The following is a 15,551-nucleotide window of genomic DNA, read 5'->3' as shown; positions in this document are numbered from 1 at the left end:
TATCCTGATTTTCCTCGGAGTCTGTACAAAATTGAGAAAACAAAGTAATATTCTTAGAATAGTCTTATTTGTTTTATGCACACTATTAGAAATCCATATATATGAATACCAAGCGGTATTCATATATGACTATCAAAGTGGTATAGGCAATTAATACCTTGTAGTATTAACTCACAATTAAAGTTTTACCATATTAGTGGCAAATTGTTACGCACTGGTATGATGTTAATACCAAACGGTAGCAACTTTAATTCCGAGAAATCAATACCTGTCTGTGTATCCACGATTTCTAGCTTAGCATAATTAATTCTTGATCTCAAAGTTGCCAAAAATGAAACGATTCTTCTAAACCTTGAAATATTATTATCTCTGAGAATTTGGTAAACCTTACAAGATGACAAAAGCCGATCGTAATTTTTGTTCAAAATTGGGTTCAAATTTGAAATTAAAAAAAAATGAGGTTGAAATGGTAGTGGAGTTTCTTTTCTTATTACTACGTTACAAATTTCTGAATGACTTACTTTTAATTCTTTTCCCAATGTGTATTTCATTAAGAAACCCAACAATCTTTCCAACACAATGCACTCACACCTAACAATTAAAATTCGTATTGTAAATATTCCTTAAAATTAAATTATTGGCTTTCAACTTTGCCAAAAAATCACTCAATTTATTTGTAACAATGCAAAATTAAATTTCCCACTGGAAAATTTCCACGAGTCAAACTAATCTTACACGAAAATTAATGTGTCGAAACAAAACAAGAGTAAAATGTTTGTGAACTTGGTAAAATTAGTTATTTACTTGTTCTTTGTTCAATTTTTAAAGAAAATTAGGTTCAGATGGATAAGGAGTTTGTTTTCTTATCGTTGCGTTACCAACTTCCGAGTGATGTACTTTATCTCTTTGTCTTTTTGAGATATATATTTGATAAAATACCCAACAATTATTTTGCGACAAGATAAAGGTATCTAAAATTAAATTTCGTGTTGCAAATATTCTTCAAAATTAGTTCCTGGCTTTGAAGTTTGCCCCCCCCCCCAAAAAAAAATCACGCACCTTATTTCGAACAATACAAACTTATTCATTACTTATTAATCATTATTCGCAGGGTTTGTGTGAGTTATTCAGAAAGAAATTATGCAGAAAAAGGTATTACGAAAGGTATCGTAAAATACTGACTACGCAGGAGTCGTACAAAGAGGGTCCGTAAAATTAACTAAAAAATCGTAGAAAATTCGTAATAAATTGCAGAAAAATCGTATAATACAAACTTAGATTTGCCATGAATGAAACGCTTCTTTTAAACCGTGAAATATTTATGTGTAATTATAATATGTCAAATAATGTACTCTGCAATGTAAACCTCGCAAGTTTGCAAAGATTTCTCCCCATTTTTACAAAGATGATCAAATTTTTAAAAAAATTGAAATACTTTTACAAAAATATTTGTAACAATGCAAAACTAGATTTACCACTAATGACACGATTTACTATCAAAACATAATATGTGTAAACTTTGTAAAATTACTTATTTACTTGCTGTCTGTACAATTTTGAAAGAAAATGATATAAGTCCAGATGGACCGATGGACGAGGAGTTACTTTTCTTATGATTGCATTAGAAATATCAGAGCGGTTGACTTTTAATTGGTTTTGTAACATATATGCGAGTAAAAAAAAACCCAAAACCCAACAATTATTTTGCGACAAGTCGGAAAAACCTAACTATTAAAATTCAGATTACTAATTTTTCTGTAAATTAACTCCTGACTTTGAAGTTTGTCATAAAAAAATATGCAACTTATTTGTAACAATACAAACTTAGATTTTCCATGAATGAAACGCATCTTTGAAACTGTAAAATGTAAATGAGTGATAAGAAAAGTGTCAAATAATTCGCTCTGTAACGAAAACCTTGTAAGTTTGCAAAGATTTCCACCATTTTTGCAAAGATTACAAAATTTAAAAACAAAACTGAATTACTAAAGAATTATACCCGGAATACTTAATCATGCAAAATTGAATATCGCTGCTTTTTTTGAAAACTGTAATGTGAAATTATATGTATAATTTAACACTTAATTAGTTTTTAGTCACTCACCATGTAGATAAGTTGTGTTTTGGGAAGGAATTTTAAGAAATTCACTCGAGCGTTTACAATAAAACCTAAAAAATCATAATTTACGAAGTTATGTACATTTGTGTGAATTAGTTTGCATTCATTTTTCAGGAAACATGAATCGTGAAAATTACAATAACAAATTACGATTATTTCACGAACAGTCCTCGTTCCCAGGAATTCATAAAAATTACGGCAACGAGAGTATTTGAAAACCTGCAATTTAACAAAACCTAAAACAGTCGCAAAGTTCTGTAGAAAATTTATTTATGACTTTGTTAAGAAACTATTTAAAAAGAAAACATTTACTGTGATATTTGTAACCTGGTAATAAAATGCCGAAATCTAGGTGTAGTTTAACCTTTCTAGATAAATTTTAACTTTATTTGGTTACAAACATTTGCGTCCCAAATATTATTCAATTCCCTGATTAAACCTAAAGTTTAAAGTGTATAGCTTAAATTATTTCTCACGGTGTCCGGGCACTACATACCCCACACATCATTCCCCCACATTACATTTCCCACGTATCATTCCCCCACAGTTAATATCTTCACATGTCATACCAGGCACACCTCATTCCCCCACGCATAATTCCTTCACTTATCATACCCAGCACATTTCATTCTCCTCAGTTCATCCCTCCAGTTCATTTACATACGTAAATGGGAAATGAAATGGATAAATAGGTGTTCTATTTTACTTCTCAACATTAATAAAAGCTTTATTTAATAACATTTAAAAATTGTAAAGCCAATTGTACAATTTTTAGCCCGAACCAGGGCTTATGTAATTGTCATGTCCATTTGTCTGTATGTCTGTCTGTCTTTCGATTACTGTCGAACGAGTTGACCGATTGACTTGGAGTTTTTACCATATGCATATTGGACGAAGTTAGGAAACGGGTTCGAAGATGGGCGACATCGGTTCAGTGGTTGACCGGTGGGGGTCATCGGAGTGGGTGGGGTATTATGCACCAAAATTTCAAAATTGTCGAAGAAAGCTGAAATTCAGCACAGAGGTTGCTAATGGCCCTTAATGAAAGAATGTGAAGTGAAATTGGAAAATTTGTCAACCGGAGGTACCCGAGGGGGTGACCCATACCGATTTTTCAAAATCATCCAATCGAGCAGAAATTTGGTAGAGAGGTTGCTTTTGGTTCTTAATTGAAGAATATGCATAGTAATTAGTAAAAATTTCATCAGGAAGGACCGTATTGGGAGACCCCCACCGATTTTCACAAATTAACATAGAAAGCTGAAATTTGTACCAGAGATCCATACTGCTTTTTCACGAAATAATAAAGATAAGAAAGACAGACAGACATACAGACAAATGGACATGACAATGACATAAGCCCTGGTTCGGGCTAAAAATTGTACAATTGGCTTTACAATTTTTAAATGTTATTAAATAAAGCTTTTATTAATGTTGAGAAATAAAATAGAACACCTATTTATCCATTTAATCTCCCATTCACCTATGTACATGAACTGGAGGCATGAACTGAGGAGAATGAAATGTGCTGGGTATGATAAGTGAGGGAATGATACGTAGGGGAATGAGGTGTGTCTGGTATGACATGTGAAGATATTAACTGTGGGGGAATGATACGTGGGAAATGTAATGTGGGGGAATGATGTGTGGGGTATGTAGTGCCCCACAACCATTTCTCACATCTAATTTGTGACGTTAAACTCTACCCAAATTCCGCTAATATTCGTACCCTTTAAAAGTTAATATGTAAACAATCCTCATTTCCACAAATTCATAAAAATTACGGCAAGGAAACATCAATAAAACTGAATTAATTTACCTAAAACCGACGCATAAATTGATGTGTATAAAATTAATTAGGAGTTTGTTAAAAATAATAATTCCTGTGATGTCTTTAATTCGATAATAAAAAGCTCAAAATCTGCATGTCACATAAGTTTCTAAGATATTTCCATTTTGAAATCTTCCAAGCTAAATTGAATTTTTGAGCTGATAATTTTTTAAGGTTGCAATGCAAAGAATTTTTGTTAAACTTTGAAGCCAAATCAATTACGAATAATGTTTTAAGATTCAAATAAGTTTTAAGATATAGTCGACGTATTCGAATTTATTTATATTTATTGAATACTAGCGTATAGCCCGGCCAAGGCCGGGTTCTAGAGTTCCAGTGGGGGGTGTGCCCAAAGCGAAAAATCCGTCATACTATATTTTAAATAATTCCTAGTGGAGACTTTGTCATACTACATACATACATCAGACTGAGGGTTTGCCCAAGTCATACTGCATTTTAATTAACCTGGTCACAGTAAAATTTGATTCCCCCCTGTGGGAGTAGTTGAATAGCTAATTACTTAAATTCTCGTCGCGTGGGAGTAACTCCATAGCTAACTATTTAAATTCCCACGCTTCACGCTCCCGTTAAGTTCCATAAACCCCGTTAACTTCTACAATTAACGCCAAGCTATTGACGGATTCGGATTCAGCGTCAAAAATACATTCGAATTGATATGCGACATCACGAATAAGCCAGATTTGGACACCACGGTCACGGCGAGGTCACGGGGGCCTCGCAGGTCAAAACCATTGACGGCGTTGGATTCAGCGTCAAAAATACATTCGAATTGACATGCCACTCGCTGTGGGTAGAGTTTCTCAAACTAAAATAATTAATTAATAGTGTTTATCACGATCACTTATCATGATAACCACTATTGATGAGTGATGTATGTATGTGGGGTGTACATGTTCATGTATTCATTTATTCATGCAGTGCAGTGCATGCATGCAGTGGTTGCTCCGCTTCCTTCTTTGTCTACTGTACTGTGGATGAAGTTCTAACCCTGCAGACTTATTACACCGCTTTGTAGCATTAATTTCACGACGTCACCGGTCAAAAAAATTTTTTCCTCCAAACTGGTCCAAAATAAAAGTCTAGCATGGGAATAGTATAGAAAAATTATTTTTAGCGTTCTATGACCCCTGGGTCATGAATTAAGGGCCCCTGAAGGGTCAAATAGCGTTCCCTGATAACCCCATGCAAATGGGGTATCAAATTAATCCCCTGGACCAGGGGAACCAGAAAAATATTTTTATAAATTTTTATGACCCTTGAGTCGTGAACTAGGAGCCCTTGAAGGGTTAAATATCATTCCCTCACAACTAAAGGCAAGTGGGGTATCAAATTAATCCCCTGGACAAGGGGAACCCAAAAAATATTTTTCTGGATTTTTTTGACCCTCAGGTCAAGAGTTAAGGGCCCCCGAAGGGTCAAAATAGTAACCATGGTAACCCCATGCAAGTGGGGTATCAAATTAATCCCCTGGCAAAGGGCAAGCATAAAAATATTTTCCTGAATTTTTTTGACCTATCGGGCAACAGTTAAGGGTCCCTGAAGGGTCAACATAGTAACCATGGTAACTAAGGTGAATGGGGTATCAAATTAATCCCCTGGACCAGGGGAATCAGAAAAATATTTTTTGGTTTTTGTGACGTATAGGTCAAGAGTTAAGGGCCCCTGAAGGGTCAAATAATAACTTATTGTATTTTACTAAACGGGACATTATTTTAAAGTTTTCAGTTTTGCAAGAATGTTAAGTAGAGAGGGGTAGGCATATTTTTGAAAATTTCGTACAAATTTAATGAATAATAATTCTTAACACTATGTACAAATCGGATTCACTATTTATAATATTTATTATGTATTGAATCCATTGAAGTTAAAATCTAGGTTGATTCTGGTGGGAAGGTTAATCTCCTCCTAGAAGTTGCACATTCTTCTTCAGGCAAGTCTTCTTCTTCCCCAGCCTGTGAGTATTCAATATCATTGTGTATTTGCATTCGGAATCTATCAACTACTTCGTCAACATCGTCAGGGTCCTCATCTTCGTCGTCAGACACATCATCTGCTGCTGTAATCTGTATATTATGTATAAGTTATGTATTTTTTTACTAATAGTTTACTGTCACCAAGAACTCACTCGAATGGGGTTGGCTGAAGCTACACGTGTTTGGAAGTCATCAAGGAAGTCATCAAAATGTCCATCATTTTTCCAATACTCGTCCTCCAATCTATTTACAATAATAATGTAGAAATTGCGAATTATTCCCATAATAGCGAATCTTGGTTTTACGAACCGGTGCACATGTTTGATGTGTTTCTGCCATTGTTCCTTTGTGTATGTTGTCATAATTCTCTCAGCCTCAGCTTGTGCAAACTCAGCGGTCCCCTGTGTGTTTGCAGCCCTAACTGCGTGCTTGATGTCTTTCCACACGTACTCAATTGGGTTCAAGTCGCTAAAAATAGTTATTACATGAATATTCTTATTACCGTTACCTATGATTACCAGTTCTTACCAGTTATATGGGGGTAATCTGGAAAATACGTAAATACAGTGTTTAAATAAATATTACAAATTATTAGTAAATTACCCATGAATAGAAAATAACTTTACCGGACAACAGTGTTTCCATATTTCAATGCCTCCTTATCCACAATGTAATATTCATTTCCGTTTTTAAGGTCTTGAACCATTTTCCATAATTCAGGTCGTCTCATTTGCTTTACAGGTTTTAGTTTCAGCTTTTCAGGGCCCTCTAAATTATCATTCAGCCAGTCGTATAGCTCTTGTTTTCGGGATGTAGATTTTGGGGCTTCCTTGGTGCTGTGATACGGAGCTGACAAATTTAAATAAATGAAATTCAAATTAAAATGGAATTTACAAATACAAATTATTGGATGATATTACCGTTATCAATAACAATTATGCATGGACCATAATTATCTTTTATCTTTTGATTAAGATCCTTCCACCAAGCCATGTAAGCGACACCGTTAACGTTTGCGTGGTAATCCATCTGGACTTTCTTCTTTGATACTGGATATACCTTCATAGCGCCAGGTACGAATCCATCCTCTCCACCTGTGAAGATAATTATTATTTTGAAATAATTTCCTATTTAATGTGGATAGTTGAACTGCACCTGCATGCATCACAATGATACGTGGTCCTCTAGAAATTTTCGGGTTTTGGAAGGAGTATAAAGCCGCTTCATGAAATGACTTTGGTGAATTAATAACCCAGCCTTTTCCAGTTCTAGCATAACTATCGACCCACGTTTCATCTGAATAAATATAATGCATTAATAATTATATTAAATTAAATTAAAACATTTTTGATATTTAATCAGCCAAACCTGTGTAGACAACACATTTTGGGTTCTCGGACTGACGATTTTTAATCATTACGGACAGATATTCATATCGCTTCTGCACGATGTCTGATCTCATGAGGATAACTGCTCGCTTATCAACAGTTTTGAATCTAAATCCTAATTGCTTAATGAGTTTTCTTAACGTCCACTTGGAACATTTGAACGCTGTAAGAGTTTCTCCTCGGGCTATCCGACCATCTTCTTCTTCCTTGACTTCCTCCATCAGTTTTGTGTATACGTTATGCATTGTTGGTGCTTGATTATTAGCATAGAATTGATGAATGATTCGTTTAACGTGCTCAGTTCGGAAGTCGTCAAACTGATCCATCACTGGCGTTGGTCTAATACGTTTCTTACCAGGTGTTTTTATACTATTCGTTTTGTAATTCTCCATTGTCTGATAAACTGTTCTCTCTCCAATTCCTAGAATCTGGCTAGTTTTGGTGACAGAGTTTCCTGTTAGTATTTCACACTGTACCTGGTTACTGTCAAAGAATACTTTGGCGTTGACAATTAACTTTTGAGCTGTCGCCTGTAGTGAAACACCAAGTAGTTGGAATGGGAGTTTAGTATTTGGTTGTTTACAGTCGTTTTTCGCTTTCGGTGTTGCTTTCTCAATTTCAAAGGCTAATTGTTGCATAGGAAAACTCGTAGGACTGCACCTCGAAAGACTAAGGTAAGGTTTGGTTCCATCATTCCGTCTAGGAACATCAGATAAAGGAATTCGCATTTCACCTTCCCCCAATACCTGTTCTTTAGCTCTGAGAAGGGAATAGAAATATCCACACTCAGAATCCGGACAAGGAGGACCAACAATTAGGACATCTTGAATGAACTCGTTTATAAGGTTCATCTTTTCGTCGTTTATGGGGGTTGGGAGATAGCCTACCGTGTCACTGCCGGGTGGAACATTTTGGATTAATGAAAAAGATTGAACTGCTTGATGAAATTGCCCTTGATTGTGTCCGAAGTGAAGTAAAATTATGCAGTACGTCAATGACTCGGCAGGTAAGATTCCTTCGAGATGGTCACTAGTAATCTGGCTGTCAGAAAACAACATATCTGGTGCAACTTGTTTCGATCCGAGGACAAAGTAGAAATTTTTTATTTTGCGTTGCGTAGTTTGTTTCTCTTGTATGATTGAGAAGATCTTGTTCTGGAAAGATGCGTACATTACTTGGTGGATAGTCATCCCGCCCACAAGGATTATTTCAACGAATCCGTTAAGTGAATTAGTTTTTGGAGGACGAGCGCCTGGGCAAATACGAACATGTTCAATAAACGAAATCTGGTTATCATCATTCTTGGTTTCAAATTCGTTCAAAATCATCCTACATCCCCCTTTGTAAGGGGCCGTTGGGTAAATGTCTGTTCCCACACATGTATCTTCACCTTCTGTACTCTTGGATGCATACTCTGTATTTGAAGTGTCCATTGGTGATTCACCGCCAGGAGCTGACCCTTCCCCTAACTCTTCACGTTGTCCACAGTGCCCACGTTCATCATCTCCTTCACCATCCTCCTGTATTGATCAGAACAAAAACGTACATGAGCTTGTTACTACAATAACAATTTCACGATGTCCCCCACAACATCCGCGGTCGCTGCTATTTATAAATATGTTGCAATATTTCTCACAAGTGCGTCTGCATTGGTGTCCATTTCATCCACATTTGAGCATGGCATGACGAGGGAATTCATGTCAGACTGTTTTTGCTAAAAGTGATAAACTTGTATGAAATGCGTCTGTGCTCTCAGACAATAAATCGATGAATCTGAGCTAGCATTAATAGTGCAAAAATATAATCTTACATCGATATGCGGTGGATTTACATTAGTTTCTGGATCCACCGTGTAGCAGCTCCCTAGCCAAATATTTTGCAGAATACTTATCCACTTTGACTCCTGAGCTTGGCCTTCCCAGATGGCACGAGCAGTTGTTAGTGTTCCTGCTGAAGTTTTATCGTACACCGTTTCATGTGCAAAATGCAAAGTTAAACTGGGATAAAATCCTGCTGGGTAGAAATATAAGAAGGATGTATAGGACCCTCCAATTTGACTTTCGAAATATTTTTTGGCACTCATTGCGGCCGCAAAAAGTGGGAACAGATCTTTTCGATGTAATTGCACAGTAGTTAGAAGTGCCTCGTCTGCCTCTGATGGTAGAACCCCTAGCAAATAATCGACGTCATGTTTGCGGCATGCTGCATCTGTGAATAATATCAACACAAAAATTATAAAATTAATTTTCACAAATTTGACTTGGTTAGTGTATGAGCATAAATTGGGCAACAATTACCAACAGCATTTATTGGGCCACCGAGATCATCCTGCTTCTCAATATCGGTGGCAGGCCCGCAATATCTTAATTAATACCAATAATAAAATTATGTTAATAAAGAATCATTTCATAAAGATTCCAATCGCAACTTCAAAAATAAAAAAACTCATCCAAAATAACCAATTACCTATATCCAGGGAGATTGAAAGGTAATCCGCTTGGCGCCTTTTTAACTTTAGCTTTCTCCAAGGAAAGTATAATACCACGTGGGCGTCGGAGAGATCCAGGATGGAAAAATGCATCTTGACGAAGATGAAAGCAAGATGGCAATTTACCTTCGTTGGTAGGAATAAACGTGTGCTTTCTGGCAAAGAAGGCTGAATGCAGGAGACTTGTGTAGTTGAACCTGATGCATGATATTTGGTTGCACAGAATTAGAACTGTGCATGCAGAAGGAAGAGGAGTAGTGCCTTGAATAGCTTTAGTTACTGCTTGCTTGGTGGTACAGTTCTTCGTTTCAGCCGCTATATTACAATAAGTGTCACTAATTTTTTCCTGAGTTAAGTCGGATAGTTTATTGGATGGAAATGTGTGGTTGGCGTTTGAAATTGTGATGTTATTTAGTAGATAACGGCTGGCATCCACGAAACTTTTAAAATAAAAAGTTACATAGCTTTCACTTCCCCATACCCGTATCTTTTTATTTTCATACTCTACTTCTTCAATTTTGATAGTGTCACTGAAGAACATAACAGTTTCATTAATTTCCATACACATCGTTTGATTACATATCAGAAATCCACTGCAATTGGATGGTAATGTCTCCTTGAACCAGATAACCAATCCACCCAGGTTATCCGTCTCATCACACACAACTTTAACCTGTTTATCTATTTCTATTTTATCGACATTCGCGCAACTTTTACCACAAACACAATGAACTATATATAACACATACAGTGTTCCATAAATTAAGTTATGCAACGTCATCTTCAATTTTAAAAATTAATAATTGAGCGGATACCAGTAAGTACAAACTCCAAAACTTAAATTTCAAAATGTCGACTGGAGAAGCCAGCAAGGATAAGGGGTCTCCCATCACCTCATATATTTATAATGCATCAGTTTTTAGGGGATATTCATCACCCCAACCATTAACCCAATCCTTCCCCAAACAAGATGGTGCATAAAGATATGTATATGAGAAAGGGACCAGTTTATACAAACATAAGTATGCTGCCTGAGACAGGATATGAAGCCTGGTTACCATGGTTACTATGTTGACCCTTCAGGGACCCTTAACTCTTGACCTATAGGTCAAAAAAATTCAGTTATCCTCATGAGATCAGACATCGTGCAGAAGCGATATGAATATCTGTCCGTAATGATTAAAAATCGTCAGTCCGAGAACCCAAAATGTGTTGTCTACACAGGTTTGGCTGATTAAATATCAAAAATGTTTTAATTTAATTTAATATAATTATTAATGCATTATATTTATTCAGATGAAACGTGGGTCGATAGTTATGCTAGAACTGGAAAAGGCTGGGTTATTAATTCACCAAAGTCATTTCATGAAGCGGCTTTATACTCCTTCCAAAACCCGAAAATTTCTAGAGGACCACGTATCATTGTGATGCATGCAGGTGCAGTTCAACTATCCACATTAAATAGGAAATTATTTCAAAATAATAATTATCTTCACAGGTGGAGAGGATGGATTCGTACCTGGCGCTATGAAGGTATATCCAGTATCAAAGAAGAAAGTCCAGATGGATTACCACGCAAACGTTAACGGTGTCGCTTACATGGCTTGGTGGAAGGATCTTAATCAAAAGATAAAAGATAATTATGGTCCATGCATAATTGTTATTGATAACGGTAATATCATCCAATAATTTGTATTTGTAAATTCCATTTTAATTTGAATTTCATTTATTTAAATTTGTCAGCTCCGTATCACAGCACCAAGGAAGCCCCAAAATCTACATCCCGAAAACAAGAGCTATACGACTGGCTGAATGATAATTTAGAGGGCCCTGAAAAGCTGAAACTAAAACCTGTAAAGCAAATGAGACGACCTGAATTATGGAAAATGGTTCAAGACCTTAAAAACGGAAATGAATATTACATTGTGGATAAGGAGGCATTGAAATATGGAAACACTGTTGTCCGGTAAAGTTATTTTCTATTCATGGGTAATTTACTAATAATTTGTAATATTTATTTAAACACTGTATTTACGTATTTTCCAGATTACCCCCATATAACTGGTAAGAACTGGTAATCATAGGTAACGGTAATAAGAATATTCATGTAATAACTATTTTTAGCGACTTGAACCCAATTGAGTACGTGTGGAAAGACATCAAGCACGCAGTTAGGGCTGCAAACACACAGGGGACCGCTGAGTTTGCACAAGCTGAGGCTGAGAGAATTATGACAACATACACAAAGGAACAATGGCAGAAACACATCAAACATGTGCACCGGTTCGTAAAACCAAGATTCGCTATTATGGGAATAATTCGCAATTTCTACATTATTATTGTAAATAGATTGGAGGACGAGTATTGGAAAAATGATGGACATTTTGATGACTTCCTTGATGACTTCCAAACACGTGTAGCTTCAGCCAACCCCATTCGAGTGAGTTCTTGGTGACAGTAAACTATTAGTAAAAAAATACATAACTTATACATAATATACAGATTACAGCAGCAGATGATGTGTCTGACGACGAAGATGAGGACCCTGACGATGTTGACGAAGTAGTTGATAGATTCCGAATGCAAATACACAATGATATTGAATACTCACAGGCTGGGGAAGAAGAAGACTTGCCTGAAGAAGAATGTGCAACTTCTAGGAGGAGATTAACCTTCCCACCAGAATCAACCTAGATTTTAACTTCAATGGATTCAATACATAATAAATATTATAAATAGTGAATCCGATTTGTACATAGTGTTAAGAATTATTATTCATTAAATTTGTACGAAATTTTCAAAAATATGCCTACCCCTCTCTACTTAACATTCTTGCAAAACTGAAAACTTTAAAATAATGTCCCGTTTAGTAAAATACAATAAGTTATTATTTGACCCTTCAGGGGCCCTTAACTCTTGACCTATACGTCACAAAAACCAAAAAATATTTTTCTGATTCCCCTGGTCCAGGGGATTAATTTGATACCCCATTCACCTTAGTTACCATGGTTACTATGTTGACCCTTCAGGGACCCTTAACTGTTGCCCGATAGGTCAAAAAAATTCAGGAAAATATTTTTATGCTTGCCCTTTGCCAGGGGATTAATTTGATACCCCACTTGCATGGGGTTACCATGGTTACTATTTTGACCCTTCGGGGGCCCTTAACTCTTGACCTGAGGGTCAAAAAAATCCAGAAAAATATTTTTTGGGTTCCCCTTGTCCAGGGGATTAATTTGATACCCCACTTGCCTTTAGTTGTGAGGGAATGATATTTAACCCTTCAAGGGCTCCTAGTTCACGACTCAAGGGTCATAAAAATTTATAAAAATATTTTTCTGGTTCCCCTGGTCCAGGGGATTAATTTGATACCCCATTTGCATGGGGTTATCAGGGAACGCTATTTGACCCTTCAGGGGCCCTTAATTCATGACCCAGGGGTCATAGAACGCTAAAAATAATTTTTCTATACTATTCCCATGCTAGACTTTTATTTTGGACCAGTTTGGAGGAAAAAATTTTTTTGACCGGTGACGTCGTGAAATTAATGCTACAAAGCGGTGTAATAAGTCTGCAGGGTTAGAACTTCATCCACAGTATGGGGCAATTTGCATTGCGAAGACGGACCCAGGGATCATACTAACACTTTATTAGAGTAGATTCACCCGAATGTTCGTAACAATTTTTTTTAATATCTACAAAATAAGTAATAAAAGATTTTGATAGGATTTGAATATCGTGTGGATTTGTATCCTGATTTTCTCCGGAGTGTGTACAAAATTTAGAAAAGAAAGTACCGTAAAACCTCTATTTATAGCCGGGGCTAAAATCCAAAACTGAGGGTCACGGACCCGGCTAAAATTAGAGACCGGCTATATGTAGAGACCCGGCTAAATTTTGTTGCTCCAAAAATTTTAGATGTTACAAAATCAAATATAATTCACTAGTGTATCTGCCCGTCTCCCGCCGGGCGAGAGCTTACATATTTGATTTTCGTGAAAATTAAGTCGGATTGTTCTTAATTCCAGCGAATCATTTTTTACTATATAATTAGCTAGAAATTCCTGCTAGCGAGGAAGTGAAACTTTCTCCATTTTTACTTCCGTCACGGAAAATTACTTTCACTTACGTTGCAGACAAACAGTTCCAGCTTATAATATCGAAGATTTTGACTCAATTTGAGTTTTCTAATTTAGCAAGATAAGCCATAAGTAACCCATTCATTTTAATCTACATCTTGAAACGAAGTTTAGCAGATTTTTTAAATTTTCTGTCATGATTATATCCATTATTAACCTGAAATTAATAGGAAAAAATTAGTAGTTCAACTTATTCGTTGATTGGCATAATGTGTAACATTTTTCTTGAATGGACTATGAACAGGGATACAGAGGACAAGACAGGTCATAATTAGAGACCCGGCCATAACTAGGGACCCGGCTATAATTAGTATTAGCGACCCGGCTAAAATTTTGAAATCTTGGTCTCTAGACCCGGCTATATTTGGAGACCGGCTAGAATTAGAAGAGGGCTATAAATAGAGGTTTTACGGTAATATTCTTAGAATATTCTTGCTTGTTTTATGCACACTCTTAGAAATCCAGCATTAAAAAACAATACCAAGCGGTATTCATATATGACTATCAAAATGGTATTGGTAATTAATACCTTGTCGTATTACCTCACTATTAAAGTTTTACCATATTACTGACAAATTTTTACGGTCTGGTGTGATCTTAATACCAAACGGTAGCAACTTTAATGCCGAGAAATGCCTGCCTGGCTTTCCACGATTTCTAGATTTAGCATAATTAATCCTTGATCTCGAAATTTGGCAAAAATTATTTTTCTAAACCTTAAAATATTAGTATCTCAGAGAATTTGGTAAACTTTACAAGATTACGAGAGAAGATCGTAATCTGTGTTCAAAAGTGCGTTTAAAATTGAAAATTTTGAAAAAAATCAGGTTGAAATGGAAGAGGAGTTGCTTTTCTTATTACTGCGTTACAAATGTCCGAGTGACTCTTTTAATTCTTTTCGCAATATGTATTCCATTTGGAAACCCATCAATTATTAACTCGTACCTAACATTTAAAATTAGCATTGTAATTATTCCTTAAAATTAAATTATTGGCTTTCAAGTTTGCCAAAAATCACGCAGTTTATTTGTAACAATGCAAAATTAGATTTCTCACTGGGAATGAAACCAATCTTAAACGAAAATTAATGTGTCGAAACAAAGCGAGAGTAAAATGTTTGTAAACTTTGTAAAGGGTGTTAATAAAGTCCGATCCCATGCATTTTTTGGAGCGTGGTTGTTACAAATTCAGCTGGAACTTTTGAACCAGTGAAGTTATTTATTTCAAATTTTTACCATGGGAGGAACAACTAAACGTGTAAGTCATGAGCATCTTAGAGTTGAGATACAAACATTGCATCAGCAGGGGCTTAAACCTACAGAAATTGTGCAAAAATTGGGCTGCAGCCGCAGAACTGTTTGGAAATGGAAGAATAAAAATTTTGTCCACGACAAAAAGCGACCAGGGCGACCCAGAAAGGTGTCACCTACCACAAAAAGAATGATTAAAAACAGACTTTGCAAGAAAACCGGTAGTTCATTACGTAATTGAGCAAGGGAGTTAAATGACTCAAAACGCTATAAAGAGAAGAAGAAGCAAATTAACTGTGTGACCGTGCAAAAATTTGTGAAGACTACGAAGTGGGGTCACAC

At 36.0% G+C, this 15,551-nt stretch overlaps 3 protein-coding genes across 5 annotated transcripts; 1 reads left to right on the top strand and 2 right to left on the bottom strand.

Moving 5' to 3' along the window:
• Positions 1–5,577: 5,577 nt before the first annotated feature.
• On the bottom strand, positions 5,578–8,241 carry LOC118439412. Of its 2 annotated transcripts, XM_035860710.1 has the most exons (8): positions 7,313–8,241; positions 7,100–7,240; positions 6,865–7,038; positions 6,571–6,793; positions 6,473–6,490; positions 6,254–6,412; positions 6,097–6,187; positions 5,578–6,034 (listed from the first exon to the last, which is right to left on the bottom strand). In XM_035860710.1, exons 1-8 carry the CDS (start codon positions 8,181–8,183, stop codon positions 5,843–5,845), a joined length of 1,869 nt encoding a protein of 622 aa, XP_035716603.1. In that variant the 5' UTR covers positions 8,184–8,241; the 3' UTR covers positions 5,578–5,842. The 2 variants fall into 2 exon arrangements, with proteins under 2 accessions (XP_035716603.1, XP_035716602.1); XM_035860709.1 differs by having other exon boundaries at positions 6,097–6,412.
• A 606-nt stretch (positions 8,242–8,847) lies between these two features.
• On the bottom strand, positions 8,848–10,896 carry LOC118439409. The gene is made up of 4 exons (XM_035860702.1): positions 9,799–10,896; positions 9,630–9,694; positions 9,143–9,540; positions 8,848–9,046 (listed from the first exon to the last, which is right to left on the bottom strand). Exons 1-4 carry the CDS (start codon positions 10,599–10,601, stop codon positions 8,942–8,944), a joined length of 1,371 nt encoding a protein of 456 aa, XP_035716595.1. The 5' UTR covers positions 10,602–10,896; the 3' UTR covers positions 8,848–8,941.
• A 49-nt stretch (positions 10,897–10,945) lies between these two features.
• On the top strand, positions 10,946–12,779 carry LOC110860901. 2 transcript variants are annotated; one of them, XM_022110021.2, is made up of 8 exons: positions 10,946–11,044; positions 11,117–11,257; positions 11,319–11,492; positions 11,564–11,786; positions 11,867–11,884; positions 11,945–12,103; positions 12,170–12,260; positions 12,323–12,779. In XM_022110021.2, the coding sequence occupies exons 1-8, from the start codon at positions 10,951–10,953 to the stop codon at positions 12,512–12,514; spliced, it is 1,092 nt and encodes a 363-aa protein (XP_021965713.2). In that variant the 5' UTR covers positions 10,946–10,950; the 3' UTR covers positions 12,515–12,779. The 2 variants fall into 2 exon arrangements, with proteins under 2 accessions (XP_021965713.2, XP_021965712.2); XM_022110020.2 differs by having other exon boundaries at positions 11,945–12,260.
• Positions 12,780–15,551: the final 2,772 nt, after the last annotated feature.

Source organism: Folsomia candida, unplaced genomic scaffold (genome assembly GCF_002217175.1).
Source record: "Folsomia candida strain VU population unplaced genomic scaffold, ASM221717v1 Fcan01_Sc035, whole genome shotgun sequence".
NCBI lineage: Eukaryota > Metazoa > Arthropoda > Collembola > Entomobryomorpha > Isotomidae > Folsomia > Folsomia candida.
This window is presented reverse-complemented; position numbering and strand designations above follow the sequence as displayed.

Excerpts from the sequence above, each read along its gene's own strand:
- LOC118439409 (XM_035860702.1), bottom strand. The coding sequence starts at position 10,601 with ATGACGTTGCATAACTTAATTTATGGAACACTGTATGTGTTATATATA. Across the intron at positions 9,541-9,629 it reads TGGCCCAATAAATGCTGTTG|ATGCAGCATGCCGCAAACAT; the intron begins GTAATTGTTGCC and ends TATTATTCACAG. Across the intron at positions 9,047-9,142 it reads TAAATCCACCGCATATCGAT|CAAAAACAGTCTGACATGAA; the intron begins GTAAGATTATAT and ends TATCACTTTTAG.
- LOC118439412 (XM_035860709.1), bottom strand. The coding sequence starts at position 8,183 with ATGAACCTTATAAACGAGTTCATTCAAGATGTCCTAATTGTTGGTCCT. Across the intron at positions 7,039-7,099 it reads TATCATTGTGATGCATGCAG|GTGGAGAGGATGGATTCGTA; the intron begins GTGCAGTTCAAC and ends TTATCTTCACAG. Across the intron at positions 6,035-6,096 it reads CTTCAGCCAACCCCATTCGA|ATTACAGCAGCAGATGATGT; the intron begins GTGAGTTCTTGG and ends CATAATATACAG.
- LOC110860901 (XM_022110020.2), top strand. The coding sequence starts at position 10,951 with ATGAGATCAGACATCGTGCAGAAGCGATATGAATATCTGTCCGTAATG. Across the intron at positions 11,258-11,318 it reads TATCATTGTGATGCATGCAG|GTGGAGAGGATGGATTCGTA; the intron begins GTGCAGTTCAAC and ends TTATCTTCACAG. Across the intron at positions 11,493-11,563 it reads CATAATTGTTATTGATAACG|CTCCGTATCACAGCACCAAG; the intron begins GTAATATCATCC and ends TAAATTTGTCAG.